Consider the following 20,849-nt stretch of genomic DNA (forward strand, 5'->3'; position numbering starts at 1 on the left):
GCAAGGGACAGGGACAGTGAAGGACGGGAATGGTGAGCACCCACCCTGCCCACTCTTCCCTGCCCAGCTTCAGGACAAATGACAACACACAGAGCCGGCTCTCGTATTTGTTATATTTTAATACTGTTCATGTCTAAATGACCAAAACCAAGCCAAGCGCTCACAGCCCCTCACTCGGCCTCACACAGAGAGTGAGAGGCCCGAGGGCTGCCTTGTCCAGTGCTGGGTGGTGTGAGGTGCGGGCAGGTGTGAGGCAGGTGTGAGGGCAGGTGTGGGGGCAGGTGTGCAGGTGGGTGTGCAAGCAGGACACCCCCGGGCAGGCTCCTCCACACCTGCTGCCAAAGGGGACTTGCACGGCTCCAGTGAATGTATTTAAATAACAAACTCATGATCAGCAAAAGCAAAGGCATCTTAACCACATTTCCTAAAATAGTGACTGGCACCTGTTGCTGGTGCCTGGCAGTGAGGGGCCCCAGCCAACCCACGGGGCTCGGGGCAGGCCAGGGGCTGGGATGGCACTCACGGCCCTGGGGGGCTTGCAGGGAGTGTGGCTGGGCTGGGGGCAGTGCAGAGGGTGCTCAGGGAGCTGGTGCAGGGTGGGTGGTGCCAGCAGGGGCAGAGGGATGCGGGGCTGGGCTCCTCTCTGTGTCCCTGGGAAGGGGATGCTGGCTGAGCTGCCACGGCCCCAGGGGCCACATTGTCACCAGGTGTCTGCTGGGGGCTGCTCTCACATGCTCTCCCTGCCCTGCAGTACAGCGGGCACAGTGCAGGTGATGGCCACAGCAGATGGAGAAGGTTTTGGGGTGGAAGCTGGGCTCTTGCCACAGCCCTGGCTGAAGGTGGGGTGCCCGGGCCAGGCTGCGTCAGGGTGCCTTTGCCAGGCATGGGCAGGGTGGGTGCAGGAGTGCAGTGGGACCCGCCCGGGCACTCAGACCACGAAGTGGAGCCCGTAGGTCATCTGATGGCCGTTGTCCCAGGCATAGAGCACTTTCTCCTTGGGGTTGTAGTCGACCTGCGTGGTGAAGGAGTAGTGGTTGAGGAAGGGCAGTCGGAGCTCAGCCTCTGTGTCTGTATGCGTGTCGAAGGCATAGGAGATCTGCCCTTCCTTTTGGCTGTAGGTGTCCACAGCGTAGAGGATGCCACAGATGATGAAGCAGTTCCCATATGTGTTGCGCTTCAGCCCCGTCTTCCAGGTGGTTTCCTTGCGCACCGAGAGGTCCACGGGGTCAAGTCGGCTGAGGACAATCACCTCCTGCTGTGAGTAGTCATAGTCCACCGAGGGGTAGATGACCCAAAGCCCGCTCTCATCCACAGCAAAGTCGATGTCCGAGTGGCCCCTCCACTTCCAGGGCGTCGTGTCCTCATACACCACGTCATGGAGCTGTGCCCAGCCTGCCACATACCGCTCCTTCAGGTCATACTTGATGATGTTCTTGGTGAAGGCACGGTTGTAGTAGAAGGCCCCTCTGTACACCACGTGCCCGGTGCCAATCCAGTTGTAGGGCAGCTTATAGAGATTGCTCCAGCGGCCTGTGAGTGGGTGGGAGAGGTGTTGGAACCCTCCACAGCGCTGAGGTCCCATGCACAATGGCTAGAGCATGCTGGCAGCAGCAGGGGACTCGTATCCCCCTTGCTGCCCTCTGGGTGCTCCCCAGCTCCCCTCAGCTGCCCACCACCCCAGGGTCCAGCACAGCTGGTGTCACACAGCACTGGACACCCATCAGGGAGGAGCCAGGGGCGCCTGTGCCCACTCAGCTGCTTGCCCCTCACCCTGCTTGAAGTTGTCGAGGCTCCTGAACTCCACCAGGCTGTTCCCATAGTAGTAGTTGGTGACGTAGATGCGCTCGTCCTTGGCCGCCGGGTCCTTCATCCAGGCCCCCTCGTTGCGCCCGTAGCTGTGGTGCTCCATCGGGGGCTCCACGGACTCAATGGTGCCTTCGCACTCCACCTCCTTTACTGGGTACCGAGGGGAGGAAGAGGAAGGCTTATCCCTGCCCCAGGCAGCTGATTCCTCCTCCTTCCCCGTGGCAGATTACTGCTGGCTTAGGCCGGCCAGGGGCACTGGGCACACAGGGCTGGGTGCCCCCCGCTCACCCACCTCTGTTTGGTGTTTCGGGGTCCCCAGTGCTGTCAGCCCCCTGCCCGAGGGCAGGGCCGGGGGGGCTCCGGGCCGTGCTGCGGGGGGCCGGGGCGGTGCTGGGCACAGCCGTGGTGATGGGCACGATGGTCTCTGTCTGTGCAACAGCTTGGGCTGGGGTGTCCTCAGCTGGGGGGGGCGGGGGGCTCCTCTCCTCCTGCTGCTCTGACACAACTGCCCCTCTCACAGGGCCCTCTGTGGGGGGACAAGCTGGGTGTTAGTGTGCTTGCAAGGGCAGCCCCGACTCTCCACCTCGGGGAGAGCTGCCCTCCCAGCCCTCCATCCCTGCCCTGCCTCCCGACTCACCGCGGCCACCGGCTGGACCCTCCGCCGCTCCCGCCTGCCCGACCTTGTAATACGTGATGCCTCGGACCACAGTCTGCTGCTGCGCCAGGGGCTTGGGCTTGGCCGTGGGCTGTGACCCCATCCTGGCCTTGGCGTTCTCCTTTTTGGGCTTTTCGGGCTTCAGCAGCTTCTCCTTGGGCGGTCGGGGGCCTGCCCTGTCCCCCAGTGCCTTGCGGGTGCTGGGGTACCGTCCTGCCTCCTTCTCTTGGCCTCCTGTCGTGTCCTGGGGGGCATAGCTTGGTCGGATCCCCTTTCCTCCCATGCCCTCCTCTGCCCTGCCACCGCTGTGCCAGGCAGTGGGCAGCACAGGCACCAGCCCAGGGGTTACCCCAATGCACCCACCACGAGCCTGGGGGAGCTTGGCCCTGCCTGGCAGCTCCCACCGTGCCTGCATGGGGCTGGGCCTGGGGGGTATCTGTGTCCTGGGGTACCTGTGCCTTGGGGTACCTGTGCCTTGCTCTCAGGAATGGCAGCCGCATCCTTCTGCAGCAGCTGGTAGCCCAGGTTGGAGATCTCCTTCTTGATGCTGATCATGATGTCAGAGTAGTTCTCGTAGCGTTTCATCTGGTCAGTGAGGTGCTGCACACTCTCCTTCATGAAGTCATTCTCTCTGCTCAGGTTGGTCTTGATGGTCTGCAGGAGAGGAGAGGCTGAAGCCCTACTCAGGGAGCTCACAGAGGGTCCTGAGCTGCCCAGTGGGGAGCAGGGCAGGGATGGTGCTGCTGGAGCTCACTCACCTCCTCCAGCGTGTTCATCTGCGCCACCACCTTGCTGATGTAGGAGTGCACCTTCATCAGGTCCATGCTGTACAGCGTTCCCTCGAGCAGGTCCACCATGGACTGCAGCTGCAGGGGGGACACAGGGACGGGGCCTGGGGTAAGGGCTGGGGCACAGTGCACAGGGTATGGGGCAGAGGCACACACAGTCCCACCACACCACAGATACCTTGAAGAGCTCAGGGGCCTGTTTCTTCAGCTTCTCCATCTTCCACTCGTTCTCGCAGGGGTTGAGCGAGGAGGGCGGCGCGGTGCAGGAGCACTTGCAGTCAGCCCCCGAGCTCACCGTCTCCACGGTGTAGAAATCCTCCACGCGCGCGCTGCCGCTCCTGACGCGGCTGCAGGCGTCCTTGCTCAGCGGCCGCAGGATGCACTTGCAGCGGCAGTCGGAGCCCTCCGAGGTCATCCGGACCTGGTCCACGTCACCCAGAGCCTGCGGGACACGCAATGAGCTCGCTGTCCCACCCGGGTGTCCCACAGGGCCTCGCCAGCCCCAGCAGACCATCACAGCCAACTCCCTCACTGCTGCTTGCCCAGAGATCCCCCACTGCCCCTGGGGCTGGTGGTTGTGCCCCAAAGAGTGTGTGAGACATGGTCTAGTCCAGAGCACCCTGTCCCACCACTCTGCACCCGAGGGAACAGTGACAAAGCCCAGGGAGCTGCTCACCCCTGCAGCCACCGGTGTTGTGTGGCCTAGGTACTTCAGTCTCGTTTTCGTGGCTGTTTCCCAGCCTCCAGCAAGACCTCAGCGAGCAAGGATGGTGGCAAGAAGACCCAGCAGTGCCTCTGTGCCCTGCTCCAGGCCCACACAGGGCTCGTTGTTGGCGGTGACATGCGGCCACCTCGGGGTGAGCTCGGCCCCTCAGTCTGCCCCCATGGCCTGAGGCACAACGCTCAAGGACTCCCTTGTTTCCACACATGGCCCTGATTCACGCCACAGAGCCCAGGCTGGTTTAGCTCATTTCTCCCGTTGTGCTCAGGAGCAGGGGAGCCGAGTCCCTCACCCCCTGCCCCCAGCTGTGGGGGACCCCTGGGCTGGGAGGGGCATGGCCAGGCTGCTCTGGGTGTCCCATGGGCTCCAAGCCCCCAGGAGGGCAGGAGAGCAGGGAGAGCAGGGAGAGCAGTGACCCCGCAGGGAGAGGGCTCTGCCCACAGGGACTCTGACTCATCCTGGAAAACAGAACGGTGGCAGAGCTGGGAAACAAGCTGAGCTCTGGTTCCTGGTGCTCTCCGGAGCACAGAGCGGCGTGGGAAAGGGCAGAGCCCCACGGGGTCCATGTCCTGCCTGCAGGCAGCACCCAGGGCCACAAGGATCCCCCTTGCTGGGCCAGCAGGGCTGCTGTGCTGCTGGCACTGGGGCTCCCTGAGCTGGGCACAGACCCCCAGCTCCCCACAGCCCACACAGGCCAGGGGCTTCCTCCCCTTTCTGAAGGGCTGCAAAACTTCACACATTTTGCATTTCAAAAAACCCTCTTTCCTTCAAAGGGAAACAAGGTCCTGCTGGCTGAAGGAAAAACACCAGGAAGCCAAAGGGCTGTAAATTGAGCAGAATCTAATCAAGCTCTCAGCAGGGAGCAGGACAGGGACCCCCTCCCCAAACACCACCTCGCCAGGCCCTCTGACCTCCCTCCCCCATGGGCACGGCAGCACTTGTGCAAACACACACAGGGCAATTCACAGCCCGGGGGTGGCTGTCCTGGCCAGAGCAGTGTCCACCCCTGTGCACGGCCCTGCCTGAGCTCCTGGTGCACACACACACATCCCTCTGGTAACCCCATGCGAGGCCCTGGCATGCCCCATTGCAGGCCCACTGAAGTTCCAAGCTGGGGGGTCTCCAGAACGCTGGTGCAGGTGCCGCTGCTGCAGCACAGCCCGAGCCCTGCACATGCTGTGACCCCTCTGCTCCCAGCACACAGAACCTCTCCCATGGCATGAAGGGCAGCCCCTGCCCACAGTCCCATCCATCCCGCTGTGGGTGCTCTCTGCACCTCCACGTAACACTAAACCTCACCCTGCCATCTGCCAGCTTCCCTAAACAGGAACTGCATGCTCTATTTATACAGGCAAGCCCACGAGCAAGAAAGTATTAAAAAGCAGGCTCCCACATGGGAGACTCTGTGAGGGTCGCCCACTGCGGTCCATGGGCTGGGGGCCCTCTGTCAGCCCTACAGGGGACAGCCCACAGCAGGGCACACCCAGACCCTCTCCCCACAGAGTACAGGTGCTTGTGCCAGCATCACCCCTGGCACCCAGCTGAGAACCCAAGCAACAGGGCATTCCAGGCTTTGGATATCTGTTCCAAGGTGCTTGGGGATGTGGGTGCAGAAGGCAGCCCGTGGTGCTCTGCTTTCTCCAGGTGGAGCTCCCCAGGAAAGCTGCATGGGGAGCTGCTGCAGCTCTGCAGGGGCTCTGGTGATCCTTTCCCTGGATGCCCCCACTGGCTGCAGACCTCAGCCCAGGGTGCTGCCTCTCCTCCCGAGTGGGTCCCAGCTGCACAACCACGGCTGGTGTGGGGAGAGTGTCCCTGCACTTTGCTGAGGGTTTTCTCACTGCGAGTTTTATGAGCTGGGTAATTTTCCCAGTTTCTGGGGCCTCTTGCAAGAGCATCCATGTGAGCACAGAGTTTGTGACATTATTTGGAGAAAGCGGGACCTTTGACAATGACCCTTGGCCAGCATTTAAGCCGCCCTTTGGCTGCTGTCAGAGAACTGGTCTGGGAGGAAAACACGCTGTGTTGATAAGCTGCTGCACCACATGCCCCTGGCACAGCTGCTGGGAGGGAAACCATGTCACCCTCCTCTTCCTCCTCCCCCCGGGCTTGGCACAAGGTGTCAAACCCGTCCTGAAGCTGAGGCAGGACGGTGCTGGCAGGGCTGGACCGTGGATGGAGGTGGCCAAGCCCCGGGTGCTGGCGCTGCTTTGGGCATCCCGTGCTGGTCACAGGGACTCAGCCGTGCCCACCAGGGGGGTCTCATCCAACAGCAAGAAGGGAGAAACCCCCTCTGAGCACAGCAGGCAGCACCTGCGGGGCGGGAGGGAGGGAGGGAGGGAGGAGGAGGCGGCACCGCGTGGGTCGCTCAGTCCTGCCAGCATCACCCCTGGCGCCCCGCCGGGAACCCAACAACAGGGCATTCCAGGCTTTGCATATCTGCTCCAAGCTAAGCGCTGCCGACAACAGCTGTGTCAGTGTCGTTCTCCACCGAATGTCTTGGAAAATCCCGTCTTTTTCACATTTGGTGATCCCAGCAGTGGCTGCTCCCAGCACCACTCCCCTGGGCCGGGTCCGGTGTCCTCCGGCCACTGACCCCGCGGCAGAGATCTTCCAGCTGGAGCCGAGGGCTCTGGACGCCTGGGGGCGGCCGGTTCCCCCCGCCCCGCTCCTGCTCCCCATCCCCGCGGGGGAGGCTTGTCCGGGCTGTTCTCTCTGCACGGAGTCGCTCACTGGGGCTCCCATCACGGCTGGGGCACCTTCCAGCCCCTCGAACTGCCCGGCTCATTCCGCGCCCGACCCCCGCGATGGGGGCACCGAACCCCGGCCCCCCCTCCCTGTGCCGGGCACCGGGAACAGCGACACCGGGACACCGGGCCGGTCCCGCGGGGCCGGGGCTGCTCCCGCCCGCTCCCCACCGCCGCCGTGGGCGCATTCCCGGCCCCGATCCCAGCCGGTGCCGGTGCCGGTCCTTACCGTGGCCAGCGCCGGGAGCAGCAGCGCGGGGAGCAGCAGCAGCGCCCGCATGGCGAGAGCGGCGGTGACCGCCCGCCCGGACCCGTCCGGTCCCGTCCCGTCCCGGGGGTGGGGAGGAGCCGCCCCTCCCGTCCCGTCTGCCCGTCCCGTCCCGTCCCGCCCCGTCCTGGCGGCGGCACCGGCCCCGGCAGCGGCGGCGCGGGGGCGGCGCGTTCCCCCCGGGCGGAGCTGGCCGTGCCCGCCCGGTGCCCTCGCCGTACCGGGGCTGCCGGTGCCCCGTGCCAGGGCTGCCCGTCCGGCTGTGCCCGGTTCCCCTGTGGCGGTGCCGCGGGCATGGCTCGGGGCTCGGCGGGCGGGTGCCCCCTGGCGCCCCCCGCTCCCGGTGCACCGGCCGGGGGAGCGGGGCGGGGCGGGGCAGGGCGGGGCGGGGCTCCCCGCGGGCGGCGCTCGGACTACATCTCCCGTGGTGCCCCGCGGAGCCGGGCGGGGCGGCGCTCGGACTACATCTCCCGTGGTGCCCCGCGGGGGCGGAGCGCGGCCGGCCCCGGCTGTCAGCAGCGCCGAGCGGCCATGGGGCAGCGCGGCCGCCGGGGCCGCTGAGAGCGCCGAGCCCCGGCCCGGCTCGGCCCGGCCCGGCGCGGCCCCGGCGCCGCCATGGAGCTGGAGCCGCCCGCCGAGCTCCCGGAGCCCCGCGCCGCCAGCAAGGGGCCGCCCCGCAGCGGTGAGTGCCACGCCGGGGCTCCGGGGGCGCGGGGCCGGCGGTACCGGGGGCTCTGCCTGCCCGGCCCGGCCTCGCAACTTTCCGCGGCCGCGGGGCGCAACAAAGGCCCTGTGCCCCCGGGCCGGGCCCGGACCCGCTCGGGGCTGGGCGGGAGGGACACACACACAGACACGCACACGCACACACACACACACACACACACACACACACACACACACACACACACGGGGGTCGCCCACAGCGGGTCCCTGCGGGCGGTGCGGGGTTCCCCGCGGATTTAACTCGTTGGGTAAAATCGCGGTTTTTCCCCGTGCCGGGGTCCCGCGGGTGTCCCGGCCCTGCCCGCGGTTTATGGGCACCATTTGGGACCCTTTTACACTTCCCCTATGCAGATGCCGCATCTGCACTTGAATGTCCCTGCCAGTTTTTATGGTTTGCGATTGCATTTTACCATTTTAAGGTGCTCGGGTTCTCTACAAAGGGTTTGCTCGGACAAAAGAGGCTTTTTATCCGGCGGCATCCTCGGGTTTTGGAGATACAGGCGGTGTGGGAACTGCAGGAATGGGCATTTCTGTGATCGCCCTGATCGCAGTGCTGAGTTCTCCCGGGGAGCGCTTTATTTCCTCACTTAATTAGATGTCCAAGACACTTAATACTCTTAGATGCTTTAATAACATTCTAATAACGCTCTTTAATACTTTAATATAGCCTTAGTGCTTTTTGAACTTTCTGATTTAATTTGTGAAGTCTCAGTTTCTGATTTAATTTGTGAAGTCTCAGTCGCTTTAGGGTCCCTAAGAGTACAACAATATTAATGCTTTGTCTGCATTCGCTATTTTTCCCCCAGATATGGGATTTTGGGGGAAATCTCTTTTGATTAATCAGATTAGCTTTAAGAGTTTCTTGTGACAGACGTACCTGTGGCCGTGGTTAGTCTTTTGAATGGGTGATGTAACAACCTTTTACTACTTTGCCTTATAAAATGTGAAATGCTGGTGCAGTGTTGAGACATTGCTCGACCTTCAGTCTTTCTAAAGCCTCTGGGGGAGGAGCAGGAAAGGTTGGGTTGTTAATTCATGGTTTTATAAAATACCTGCAAGTGATAATGGGAAACGAAGACTCTGAATATTTTGTTTTCTTAAGAAAGATTCGCAGTACTTTTGATACCTTGAGGAACAGCATCTTAGCTCTTAACAAAACCAGTGAAAATTGTATGAGGTATAAAAGATTGTATTCTTGGTGTTAAAATGTTCATGTTAAAATCATTAATGAACTTAAGCTCTGCACGTGGCTTCTGTGTTAACCCAGGGTAAACTGCTGCAAGTTTATTGGCAGGATAACTCAGGATAACTTTGAAATGCAGGGCTGTAGTTTTATTTCAGCACTTACGGGCAATTGCAGCCTCATTATTTCAGGGGACACTTGACGTTCTTAGAATATAAGGTGGTGGTTTTCCCTTGCCAATTTGAGTACTTCCTCTTCTATGTAAGAAACGTATTTTTTCATTGAGCAAATCAATGGCAAGGTATAAAACCATTTTTTTTTTTAAAAAAAAGCTATTTAAGGCATTCATTTTTACTGCAGTAGTAGCAATTTTTTCTCAACAGGGTCCCATTTAAGATCAGTTTTGCTATAGCTTCAGGTGGCATCTTTTTCCTTTGTGAGTGAGACATGATGGCTTTTACATAGTTTAAATTACTTTATGTTTTAGCTAAAATAGGGACACAACAGATTATCTAGAATTAAGGTAACTTTGGACACTATTGTGTCCTGTGGTCTTGGAAGACATTTGTCAGGAAACTACTCGAATTTTGCATTCCCGTAAAACTATCAGAGTTTCAGATGGGCAGATTACTGATCTGGATAAACTTCATACCAGAGAAAAGAGGAAAGTTGTCAGAGCACAAAGAATGTAAGATTTTCAAAGAAAAATTCCTTTGCCTGCATCCTTCCCTTTTCCACAGCATTCCCAAACTTTACTGGCACACACTGACATTTTTAGTGGTTCTTTATGCTTGGTTGCTTTGCATCTGATGAGATAAGCCTTTGCTTAACAAAGACTATTTCATTGATATAGTTGGCTCTTAGTTTACTTGCTATAAACATTTCTTTGAAGATTTAGGAAGAAAAACAAATGGAGTTGTCGAATGGCAATGCTGCTGAAGTCAAATGTCTCTGAATAAACAAGAAGCTACAGTGTTATTTCAGCTCAGTGTTGGCTTGTTGAACGTGGATGTCTCTTGCTTTTGTAAATAATAACAGAAAATAATGCATAGGGTTCTGAACTCAGTTCTGTGATGGGAAATGAGAGACTTGTAATTTAGGAACAACTTAGCTCCTTTGTTTGATTTGATGGTAAAGAGGGAAAAATACCTTTTGGTATAAAGTTGGAATTTGGTATTGATGGCTTCTGTAGATCATTAATCAGGAAGATGGGTTTATGCATGCCTTTTTGTGCTGAGCCCAGGACTAGTGCTGTATGTTGAGCAGATGCAGCGTGTGATGTGACACTGCAACAACAGGATTTTTTCCCCTGCTTTGCCATAAAACAGTATAAAGATACTGTATTATTGAAAATGAGGGATCTTTCCCATCTGGGAGAGTAATTCTTGATTGTTGGGAAGCAATAGCTGTCTTTTTGTCCTGCCTCTGGCAAGTCCTTTGTGGCATTTCTTTTTTTGGTGGAGAAAATATGCCAGTGGTTTATTGAATTACTGTTCAACTCCTATGTGGTAGAGCTTTGAACAGATGCATTTACACCAGCCTTCTGTGAGAATGGGAGCACAGTTTATCCTGTTGATAAACTGCCTATTTAAATAAAGCCTTCAGCAGTGTAATCTGGTAATTCTAATTAAGTCATTTACATAGGGAATTGGCCCAGGGTTTCATCAGATGGCTGCTGGGGAGCTGAAATGCATTCTTTCCCTCCAGCTGTATTAAACCAGCCTTTTGATCCTGTCCTTTTTTTAGCCTTTAAGCCAAAGTGGTTATCACTGTGCAGAGTTAATTGAGAAAGGGAAGTTTGGGGGACGTGGGGACCCTTTGAGCTTTAGCTTTGGTCTTAATTATTACAGTTCTAATTACATAATTAGAAGACTTCCAGATTTTGTGTGTTGATAAAAATGGTTCTGTACAGGTTTTGTTAGAAAGAGAAAATACTCCACAGAGAGGCTGGCTTCAGTGAAGTTCTTTATTGGTAAATGATTGCCAATAACTTATCTTGAAAGCAGTATATACCTGGAGTATCTGAGTTCTCCCCCAACACTTCGATAAGGAGGTTTCATTTACTCAGGGTGGACCCTGCCTCCTTCGGAGACCACAAGTTACATGTCTAACTTCCATTGCCTAATCATCCCAGCTGTAGGCTTGTAGAGGTAGTGAAATTTAAACTTAGAGAAATGTCTGGTCAGTGTGAAAGATTAATTTTTTAAAGCTTTTTTTTTTTCCTTAAAAAAAAACAAGACCACAAAAACCCAGTAAAAATCTATCACAGCTTTAATGCCAGGCTGACTGCAAACTGCTGTGATGTCCTTGATAGTTTTTATGGGAACATAACCTGGGACTGTGATGTTCTTTGGACTAAATCCCCAAATTCTCTTGTGGGATAAAGCCTCCCCAGCTCTTGCTGCAGGAAATGTGGGTTGCAGCAGTGGTTCAGTGTCAGAAGGTGTTCATTGTGGTGAGCTCCCTGCACTGCTCACAGACCTGCTGGTGCTGTACCCCTGAGCTGCAAATGAGCAGGGGGCTCCTGTTGGTGTTAGGGTTTATTCTGATTATTTGCTGCTGAGAGGCCCAGGCTTTACCTGCGGGAATTGCTGCAGAGCCCTCAGATCCTGAAGCCAAGTGATTAAATTATGCCTGTCGTGGTTGTAGTAAAAATTTGTAAAAGAACTCTGAGTCTCTGAAAGTTCTGCCAAACACCAACTTGTCCTCCAAGAATCTCTTCATTCAGTCTCACAGCTGTAGCTTTATGTTGTTTGGCAATACTTACAAGGAATCACTCTAAGTATGTTGTTTCAGATGTCTTTTGAGTGCTTTTGCCAGGAGACTCTCTATCGTCTGCCTGTTTTATCAATAGTGCTAAGGAAATGCCCTTGCTGGGGGTCACAAGCAGGGGTTTTCTTACCTGCAAATTTACTGTTCTTGTGGTGTACCGAATTGAAGGGAGCTGAGGAAAGGTGCCAGTGTTGAGTACCAGTTTGCTGCTGTACCAAGCTCAGAGTGTGTCTGCTCTGCTTTGTGAAGCTTTTCTTTGCCCAATTCTGTTTTCCTGCTTACCTGGTACTGCCAGTTGGGTCCATCACCTTAACACTTGAGCTGACCTTTAGTATTTCACTTGGATTTATGTAAAGCCTCTGCTCAGTGAACTGTCCCTATCACAGGATGATATCCATAAAAATGATACTTCCTAGTCTTGAAAAAAGTCCCCAGGCCCATTGGAGACATGTGAAAAGGACACCCAGCAGGAAGAGAGGCCCATGGCCTGAAATATTCATCAATCATTTTCCTGGCACCAGGAAACCAATCAACTCTTCTAAGGAGGAAAGTGTAATCAATCACCCAATGTGGGAAACGGGGCTCACTGGCCCTGCCAGAAATGTTCCTTCATATGGACAGAAGGAAGGAGCTGTGTTGGTCCTTACTCACAAGTGGTAACTTACACCCTCGGTGCAGGGCACTCGGCTTTTGTAAAAGGCAATCTGTGCACACCACAGGCTGTGCTGCATCCCCAGCTCCAGCCTGCACTCAAGGTTTTGTTTTCAGCAATGCTGTGTTGTTTTGTTTGTAGAATTTTTTTAAATTTACCTCTTTTCTGTAGCTGATAGGTGAAGGGTTTGTTTCCTGTTCTCAAACCTCCACATTCTGAAGTGGCAAGTCCAGCAGCAGCAGATTTTTTATCTAGAGGATCAGAATTTTAAAATTTTGCTCTTTTTTGTATGAAACAACTTAAGTTTGAAACAGCTTCTATTGCAAACTGGTACTGGGGAAGAAATGCACCTCTGGGTGTTTCACCTCTTTTTTTTATCTTTGGGTTATGCTAAAAGAAGTATATATAGATTGCCCAATAATAAGTGAACTGTAGTTGTCAACATCTGTAGGATAGGGATTATTTGAATTCAAGTAAGAGTTCAAATAATAATTTGAAAATCAAATAAGAAGTACTACAAAATATTCTAGTAAGATGCTATAAATTGGAACAAGAGACCTGTTTACAAGTTTGGTTGTTGTTTTTTTTTTTTTTCCTAGGAAAACCTCTGCAGTAGTTGCTACATAAGAAATGCCATAATCATGGCAAAATAAATGGCAGTGCCACAGCCTTTCTCATCTCCTTTAGCCCAGCAGACAGCAATCATGCTGGGATGATTTTTCCTAAGGAGAGTGAGATGTTTCAGGCGTGGCCATGGTCCTGGCTGGGTGGGGTGCAGGGGGACCAGCCTTACCCACTGCTGCCCAAGCAGAACACGACCATCTGTGGAGCACCAGTGCTGAGCAGCTTCAAAGGAAGAATACAAATGGATTTCCTGTAGCAATGTATGGAACAATTATTTTTAAATTGTAAAACTTGTAATCATATGTCTTGCAACATAGATTTTTAAAATAGGCAAAATTGTGCACTGTCTTTTCATGGAAATCGGCAAGCCATGAACTGCTGTATTATTTAAGTTACATTAAAAGTCAGTTAAGATTCAGATTCTTCTTCAGAGCAGCAGTGTATACTAAATTCAATCCAAAATTAATTTCTCATTGAAAAGATTAGGAGCCTTCTCTTTAAAAATGTAGATATTTTTCTGCATTTAAGGTAATTTTCTAGTACAAGTGGCACAAATATCCAAATGTCAGGAAGGATGTTTGTTTTTAACAGCGTTTTTCTGTCTGTCAGACAGTTTCTGATGTGCTTTTTAAGATGCTTAGATGTGTTACCACAATTAAAAGCTACTAAGAGATGTGGCATCCTGCAAAATGAGATTATAGCAATAGGCAGATGTGGCTGGAATGAGCCCCAAAGAGAGAGGGAAGTGTTTCTGGAATTGCAAGCAGCAGGAGCTAATACGGTTTGCAAACATGGAAGACAGTAGGCAGAGAGGTAGGTGGGGAGAAAGAATCAAATTTCCCTTGATTCCTGCCTGTTTGTAATCCCTATCCCTGGGAGGCCAAATGCTTAATGTGAGCCTTTCACTCCAACAAAACCTGGGATGCTGGTGTTGGTGGGGTGAGAGGGGAGTGCTCCGTGGGGCTCTGATCACTGAATTTCATGAGCAAGATACTCGAATCAATAGTGGAAAGAAAACCTGAAGGAAACCTCAAGGACTGGTCAGTTATTGCAGTCACAGGTGGCTGTGGGAAGTGGAGACCTTACAAAGATGAGAGAGCCACACCTGGCTGTTCCCACACTGACAGGTATCCAGTTACAGGGGTGTTTTAACCTGGTGCACTGGTTGGGGTCTGGAACAGCTTGCCTCTGGGAACACTGGCTAATTTACAACATGATTTCTGCCATATTCTGTATTGTTGGGAAAGATGGGACAGGAAAGGCTTGTGAATATGATTGCCTGGTAAGACATACTAGAGATGTAAAACCTGTGAGTGAAATAGAAATGAAGGGCAGCTTTGAGATGTGATCGCGTGGCAGGGAGGAAGATGTGGATTAGCTGGAGATGGGTTGAAGGACAGAAAACAAAAGGACCCAAGGATGTAGCCACTCTCCACCCTGCCAAAGCATCAAGGAAAAAGTAGATAAGAAAAGTAATCTTTAAAGTTTAGAATACAGGATGATATGGTAATATAGCAGTTCTCATAGGCTGCGTGCAGAGTTTGTGGGTTTTGTATCCTGCGCCGGTTGGTCACTGTAAATTAGAATAATCAACAAAAAGGAGATATAATGTATTGTAACAAGGTCCTCCCTCTCTTACCACTCTTACCCCTCTTAGCTCTTTTACCTCCCTTAACTCATACCCTCTCTCTCTCCCTCTCTCTTTGGGGTTCCCTCCAGCCCAGGCTGGTGGCTGAAGGCAAAGCCCTTTTTACCCACAACCCTTGCAATAAACCCACGTGTTTCTAGAATATCTCAGGTCTGCAGAGTTCCTTCTCCCTGCTGTCCACTGCTGGATGCTCCCACACTGTATATCATAACGTGCTGTTATTTATTAGGAGATCAGTAGTAATCTGTGTTGATGTTAACTCTTCAAAAAATAGCATCTCTTGTATAATATCAGTCAATTCTGGTTTCTTTAATGTAGGTAATTCTAGTGAACTCTAGATGGATTTTGCTAAAGTGGTATGCCTTGTGTTGGCCAACATTTTATCAGAAAGTCAATAAAGAATTTCCCCAGATTTGCAGACTGATTATGCAATTGATCTTTCAATATTGGAGTAGGCTGGGCTGCCTGGTAGGCAATATCCTAATGAACCAAAACGTCCTGCAGGTATAGAAGATGCCAAAAATCTCATGGCTAGGAACAAAGACAGTGTGCTTGAGGGCTGGGGTGCTGCATGCTGAGAGGCACTGGATGTGAAACAGAGACATGATCACCTTTTAGGACAGGCTTTTTTCTTCATCATCATAATTTTTCTAAAAAGCGTTGGTGCTTGACTGTGTTTTCCCTTTTGGTAAAAGTCTAAAATAAGATGCCAAATGTGTATGAGTCCCCTTTAGAGGAATGAGCTCCTGAGAGCTGTCCTGAGTCTTGCTGTTACCATGAGCTGGTTCTGAGGGCATTTCCTCCACACCACCCCAGTTTTTAGGAGCAGATCCTGCTGAACGTCTCAGGGAAGCACCAGCTTTCCAGAAGTGCAGTGTGCTCAGTCTCAGAAATCACAGAGGGCTTCTGCAAACCCTGGAAAATAAGGGATGTGGTAATGCTGATAGCACAGCAACATGCATCTCCTTTCTGCTTTGATTTTTGTGCCTCAGGAGGCATGTCAGGAATCCTGTGACTTTTGATGGCATCAATAAATCAGATACTATGCTGACAGAATTTTACTGGAATGTAAACAGGCTTTTAAAATAACAATGTAGAGAGTGTATTGAGGAATACAGTGCAGGTACATGGAAGATTCAGCTCTGTGTAGGTTTCCTTTCGGTTTTGTTGGTAAGCAGGAACTGGGATTCTTCTCCATGTAAATGAAAATAAGTAAAAATACTTATCATGAGATGACCTTATTTCCCACTCTTCTTTGCAAACAGTGTGTGTTTTCAGTGCTGAGGTGAGACAAGCTCTACCCAATGTAGGGGAAAGGGGAGGAATGTCTCTGTATAGTAAAATTTAGCTGATAAGGGATAATGAATCACTTTTAACTCAGCTCTGCTGAGCAGTAGCTGCTCTGGGGAACTGCAGGCTGGTCAGCCTTGTCTCAGTCCCTCAGTGGGATGGGTGTGGAGCAAATCCTCCCAGAAGGCATTTCCAGGCACTTGAAGGACAGGAAGGTAATTGGGAACATTCACTGTGGGTTTACCAAGGGGAGAGATCATGCCTGACCAACCTCATTCCTTCTGTGATGAAATGACTGGATCCATGGATGAGGAGAGAGGAATTTTGTCATTAACCTTAGCATTACACATGGCTTCTGATGCAGTCTCCCATGTCATCCTTGCAGGCAGTTTGGGTGAAAACCTGGACTGTTTTCTTCAAAGGGTGGCAGTCGAGTTCAAGCACTAACTGGTGGCCATTATGCTGTGATTGTCCTTGGGAGTCAGTGTTGGGGCAATTTCATCAACCATCTGGATAGTGGGATGGACAAACTCCTCAGACTTGCAGATGACACTAGGTTGGTATGCTGGAAGGCACAGCTGCTGTTCAAAAAGACCTCAATAACCTGAAGGAAAAGGTTGATTGAAACTTCAAAGTTAAACAGCCACATGAGTACTGCACCTGGATAACCCTATGGAATGGTGCAGGCTGGGGAGCAGCTCAGCAGAGAGGGCCTGGGGTCCTAGAGAACCTCACAACTGAGCCAGGCTGGCTTGTGACAGGTTGACAGAAGCACTTGGTGCCTTCTCTGGAAAATGCTGTGCCTGCTGAGCCTGTCCCACACACATCCCCTGCTTGCAGCTCCACAGGCAGCACTGGACTGTGCCACAGGATCCACGGGTGGGATTGATCCTGGGCAGGACAGCAGCTGCTGGGAAGGAGGGAGTGTGATGGGGCTCCCTGAGTCAGCAGGTTCTGCTCATCCCCACCTGGGGAATCCCTGTGGTGCTCAGGGTGCCCTGTGTTACCTCCTGAGCTCTTCCACACCTGAGATGGTAACACTGGGGAGGGGGTGCCACAGCTCATCTTCAAAGTCCAATGCTGTGTCACAGGTTCAGGCTAAGTTCATTTCTAGGAGTAACCCATATACCCCTTCAATTAGCATAAACAGGACAAGGGCAGGTAAAGGTCAAGAGAAGTTCAAAATAGCATAATCTCTTTTTTCTGGTGTTCCCAAATGTTCCTGATCCTGCCAAGCTCTCCATGCTGGCCTTGCCAGTGTGTCTAGCAGACCATTGCAACAGTCAAAGAACAAGGCCTGGCTTGATACAAGGAAAGTCAGAAATCGAGGGGTTGAGAATAGGTAACATTGTTGCTCAGAACAGGAGAAATAATTGATTTATGTTATGATGGCAAATTAGGCTGTAAAGTGAAAAACTCTTTAAGAAACCCTGTGGCTTCAAGGGAGCTTTTTGCTGATTCCTGCTCAGCAAATAGGGGTACCCCAATAGAGGTCATCACTTCCATGAGCTGAATTATTAATTCCTTTCATGGCACTCAGCGCTTGTAAACAGAAACACAGGAAAACAATTGGCACTGTTCACTGAGTGGGCAGAAGAGAGGTCAGGAGGTAAATACTTGTATTGGCAGCAGCTGCTCTTCATAGCTGAGCAGACTTCTGTCCTTTTCATCTTTTAGAGCAAACCACACTCCAAAATCTTAGTCTAGTTGTTAGTCCGTTTCTTCTCTTTCTTAGATGAATTGTTTTTAGGAATTTAATGGATTACATATAATTATGAAGATAAAAAGGGCTGGAGGGAAGGGTGGGGGATTATGGATAAGAGAGCAAACCAGCATTGCCATAAACAGCTGTTTGAATTTTTTTAATATAGACAGAAATTTTTAAATCCATCTATTCAAGGCTGGGCGTACAATAAGCAGTTGTGCTTTTACATACATAGAAAAAAATCAAAGTGTGATTTTGAGATTAATATGTCATAAATACCAGCTGCCAGTAGTACACAAGACCAGACATGTTGATGTATTGCTGCTCTTGAATGCCACAGCTGTGCCACGTTCCTGCTCGGTCTGTGGGATCGCCAGGATCCTGGCAGCACAGGGCAGGACATTGAGGGGATTCTAACCTCAAACTTGAGCAGCTGGGTGGTGGTGAGCATGCTGTCTGCATTGGTGAACATATTACAAACAGTCATTAAAACACGTAATTTCAAGCATGAACTGAAATTTCCAAGTATGGCTGGGAAATGGTTACTTTGTTATTTGCAGCCTGTAAAGTGGCATTGCAATAAAGGATCTACAATGTCAGGACTTAAGAGAGTTTGCGCTGTCTCTCTCTAAACACTTCCCACTCATAACCTCTCTTCAGAAGGCACATGCATTATTTAGTTGCTCTCTGAATGATACTTGATAAACTATTCCAGATGTTGGCAGGTGTAGCTTACTGCCCTAAGTGGCTGCTGCTGTCACAGCAGCCTCTCAAGTGCCTGCCCTGTGCCATCTGGCCGCGTGCCGGGCGGTGACCTCTGTGTGCCAGAGCAGCAGGTAACCTCAGTGACCATCTGCTGAGCCGCTTCCTCAGCCTTCCTGAAAGCTGAGTTGTGCTCAGTGCTGACTCTGCACCACGCTCAAAAGAGTCACAGTAAATTTAACCTGCACTTATTTTTTGGCTTAATCTGGATGCATGTGAAAGCATGTGTAGCCTTCAATAGGCAAAAGTACAGAATTCTTTCCAGGAACCTGAAGTGGTTGTACTACATATGAAGAATCTTTTTTTTTTATTTATTTACAAAACATGTATAGTATATGGCTTGCTAGTTCCTAAATTAGGGAGACTATAGTATTAAGGTGGAAAATAGGAAGGTGCAAAGTAATTTTTCTTCTCTGAGCTCAACAGTGTAATCCAGAGCCTGTTTGGAGCTCTGCAGTCAGCATGTCACAGGCAGCGTTCTGAGCACTGCTGCAAGAGCCAAGCAAGAGGATAAATTAATGTGTAGATGTTCTAGGCAGTAAATGCCTTGGTAATTCAGTGGGGAATAGGACAGGAACAAGCCAGGGCATTGCTGAATATGTCTGTAATTGACTTGGTTGCTGTTCTCAGCTATGGCTGGTGTTTAACATGATGAACTAAAGCTGCTGCTTTGAGTAGCTACACCGAGGAGGTCAGAGTGGTACAGAAGTATGGCAGGAGGATTTAGTCAGTGTGGTGCAGTGTCTGCTCTCACATTCTATAAAAATGGTCTGCTGAAGTGTTTACTTTTGTTTGTGGTTTGCCTAATTAGAGCAGAACTTTGCACTTTCAGTGTAAACAGTGGTCCTCAGGGAACTAACTGCCTGCTGCTCGAGAAATGGGAATTGCAAGAATGTGAAAGGCAGGATTTGGGCTGGCAGCAAAGCCTGGCTGTGGGCTGGAGTTATGCTTCTAGGGCTGTGTTCTGTGGTTAGGAATGTAAACTTGTAGTGTGCATTTATTGGGTCTTAGAGCTAAACAAGAGTTACAAAATATGTAATTATGTGGGACCTACCAGCATCAAAATCATGGGGACTGAGACTGAGCTGCTGGACTTGGGTGTTGGTGGTGATGTGCTGAGAGGGGCTTTGGTCTTTTGAGAGAGATCAAGCCCATAGAATGCATCTTGGCTTTACCTAATCTTGGGTTAAAACTGACCCTGTTTTAGTGCAAAATGGTTTTCTTCTGGTTTGGATCCTGGAAAGGTGGATCCTTTCCAAAACACAGAGGGCAATCTGGCATTTGTTTTTGATCACATTCTGACTTTGAGGGTTTTCACTGTCAGACACAGGCAGGAAGTTCTGTTTCTTCTTTCAGCTGTTAGAAAATAAACCTTTGGAGTGCCTTGTGCTTAAAGACACTTGTTTCTGATGCTGCTCCAGATCAAATTCCAGCAGCTTGCCAGCCTTTGGAAGAGGATCTCTTCTGATCAGGAATCTTTTGAAGGTTCACTGGACACAGATGGGAGATCATCATGTCCCTTCATTCCACAGTAATGCTCTGCATACAGGTTAAACCTGATGTAATTTAGACTTTCTTTGTGCTGGAAGTTGCTCTGAATTGATATTCTCAAACCATCACAAGTTACAAATTACTAATATGACTGCTGAGAAAAAGTAGTTCTACAGATAATGTGTATGTATGATAGAAATACCTTGAGAGGGGGAAGCTGATGCTGTTAAAATTACCTGCTTCTCTAAGCAGCTTCCTCAGGTGATTGAAGACATGCATATTCAATTTCAGTGTAAATGAAAGTTTTTAAAATAAAACCTTCTCAGTAACATGCACATCACATCTTTCTCATTTTCACTTTCCCATTAGCTACAGATGTGGAGCAGATGAGTTCCTCCTCTCCTGGCCTCCCTATGAACTCCATGGGCAGTAAGTACCTCTTTTCTTGCCATGTGTGATGAGGTAGAATTTCTCATTTTGAGAAAATCCGGATATGTGAATTGATACTCCATGGTAGAGGCGTGGAGAAGTTTCACAGCTGATGCTTATTCATGGAAGTGGGGATTCCCACAGCTATGAGCTGTCATCACTACTGACACCAGCAGAATGCAGGTTGTGTAAGATCTGTTGCCACCAGAGATACCTCAGTGAAGGAGATGCCTGTATGAGTGACAGAAACCCCTGAAGTGACTTAAATTATGTTGACATTGGAGTATTTTTCTGTAGTGTTTCATTATTACACTTGAAAATCTATAGCCTGGTATTTCTCATGAAACTGAGAGCAGTTGGTGAAATCCTCCTCAATTTCAGGGTCATTCTGGGCCTGTAACTTTTTGAGACTTTGAAAACCTGAGCTGCTGGACACCTAAAAAAAAGTAGGAATTCAGAATTCCTTCCTAACACTCCATCTAGTGGCATTTGCTGTGCGGAGGGGACCAGTCGATGTGAATCCACTAGATGGCAACAGGCCTTTGTCAGACTGGTGGGACTGGGAAACCGTGTCCTTTACAGGGCTGA

The 20,849-nt window shown here is 51.3% G+C and overlaps 2 protein-coding genes across 4 annotated transcripts in view; one reads left to right on the forward strand and one right to left on the reverse strand.

The window, feature by feature from the left end:
* OLFML2A (olfactomedin like 2A) lies at positions 1-7,019 on the reverse strand. Of its 2 annotated transcripts, XM_083875965.1 has the most exons (8): positions 6,944-7,019; positions 3,428-3,691; positions 3,220-3,327; positions 2,930-3,115; positions 2,444-2,705; positions 2,099-2,332; positions 1,771-1,956; positions 1-1,530 (listed from the first exon to the last, which is right to left on the reverse strand). In XM_083875965.1, the coding sequence occupies exons 1-8, from the start codon at positions 6,992-6,994 to the stop codon at positions 929-931; spliced, it is 1,893 nt and encodes a 630-aa protein (XP_083732091.1). In that variant the 5' UTR covers positions 6,995-7,019; the 3' UTR covers positions 1-928. The 2 variants fall into 2 exon arrangements, with proteins under 2 accessions (XP_083732091.1, XP_083732092.1); XM_083875966.1 differs by lacking the exon at positions 2,099-2,332 and having other exon boundaries at positions 2-1,530.
* Positions 7,020-7,597: 578 nt separating this feature from the next.
* NR6A1 (nuclear receptor subfamily 6 group A member 1) overlaps positions 7,598-20,849 on the forward strand; it is a gene marked incomplete at its 5' end in the record, with an annotated part of 72,411 nt that continues 59,159 nt past the window's right edge. For both annotated transcript variants that reach the window (XM_083875740.1, XM_083875741.1), the window contains 2 exons: positions 7,598-7,664; positions 20,202-20,261. In XM_083875740.1, coding sequence (XP_083731866.1) covers positions 7,598-7,664; positions 20,202-20,261 — 127 coding nt within the window. The remainder of the gene's footprint in view (positions 7,665-20,201; positions 20,262-20,849) is intronic.

Source organism: Zosterops lateralis, assembly GCF_965231275.1.
Source record: "Zosterops lateralis genome assembly, chromosome: 20".
Taxonomy (NCBI): Eukaryota; Metazoa; Chordata; class Aves; order Passeriformes; family Zosteropidae; genus Zosterops; species Zosterops lateralis.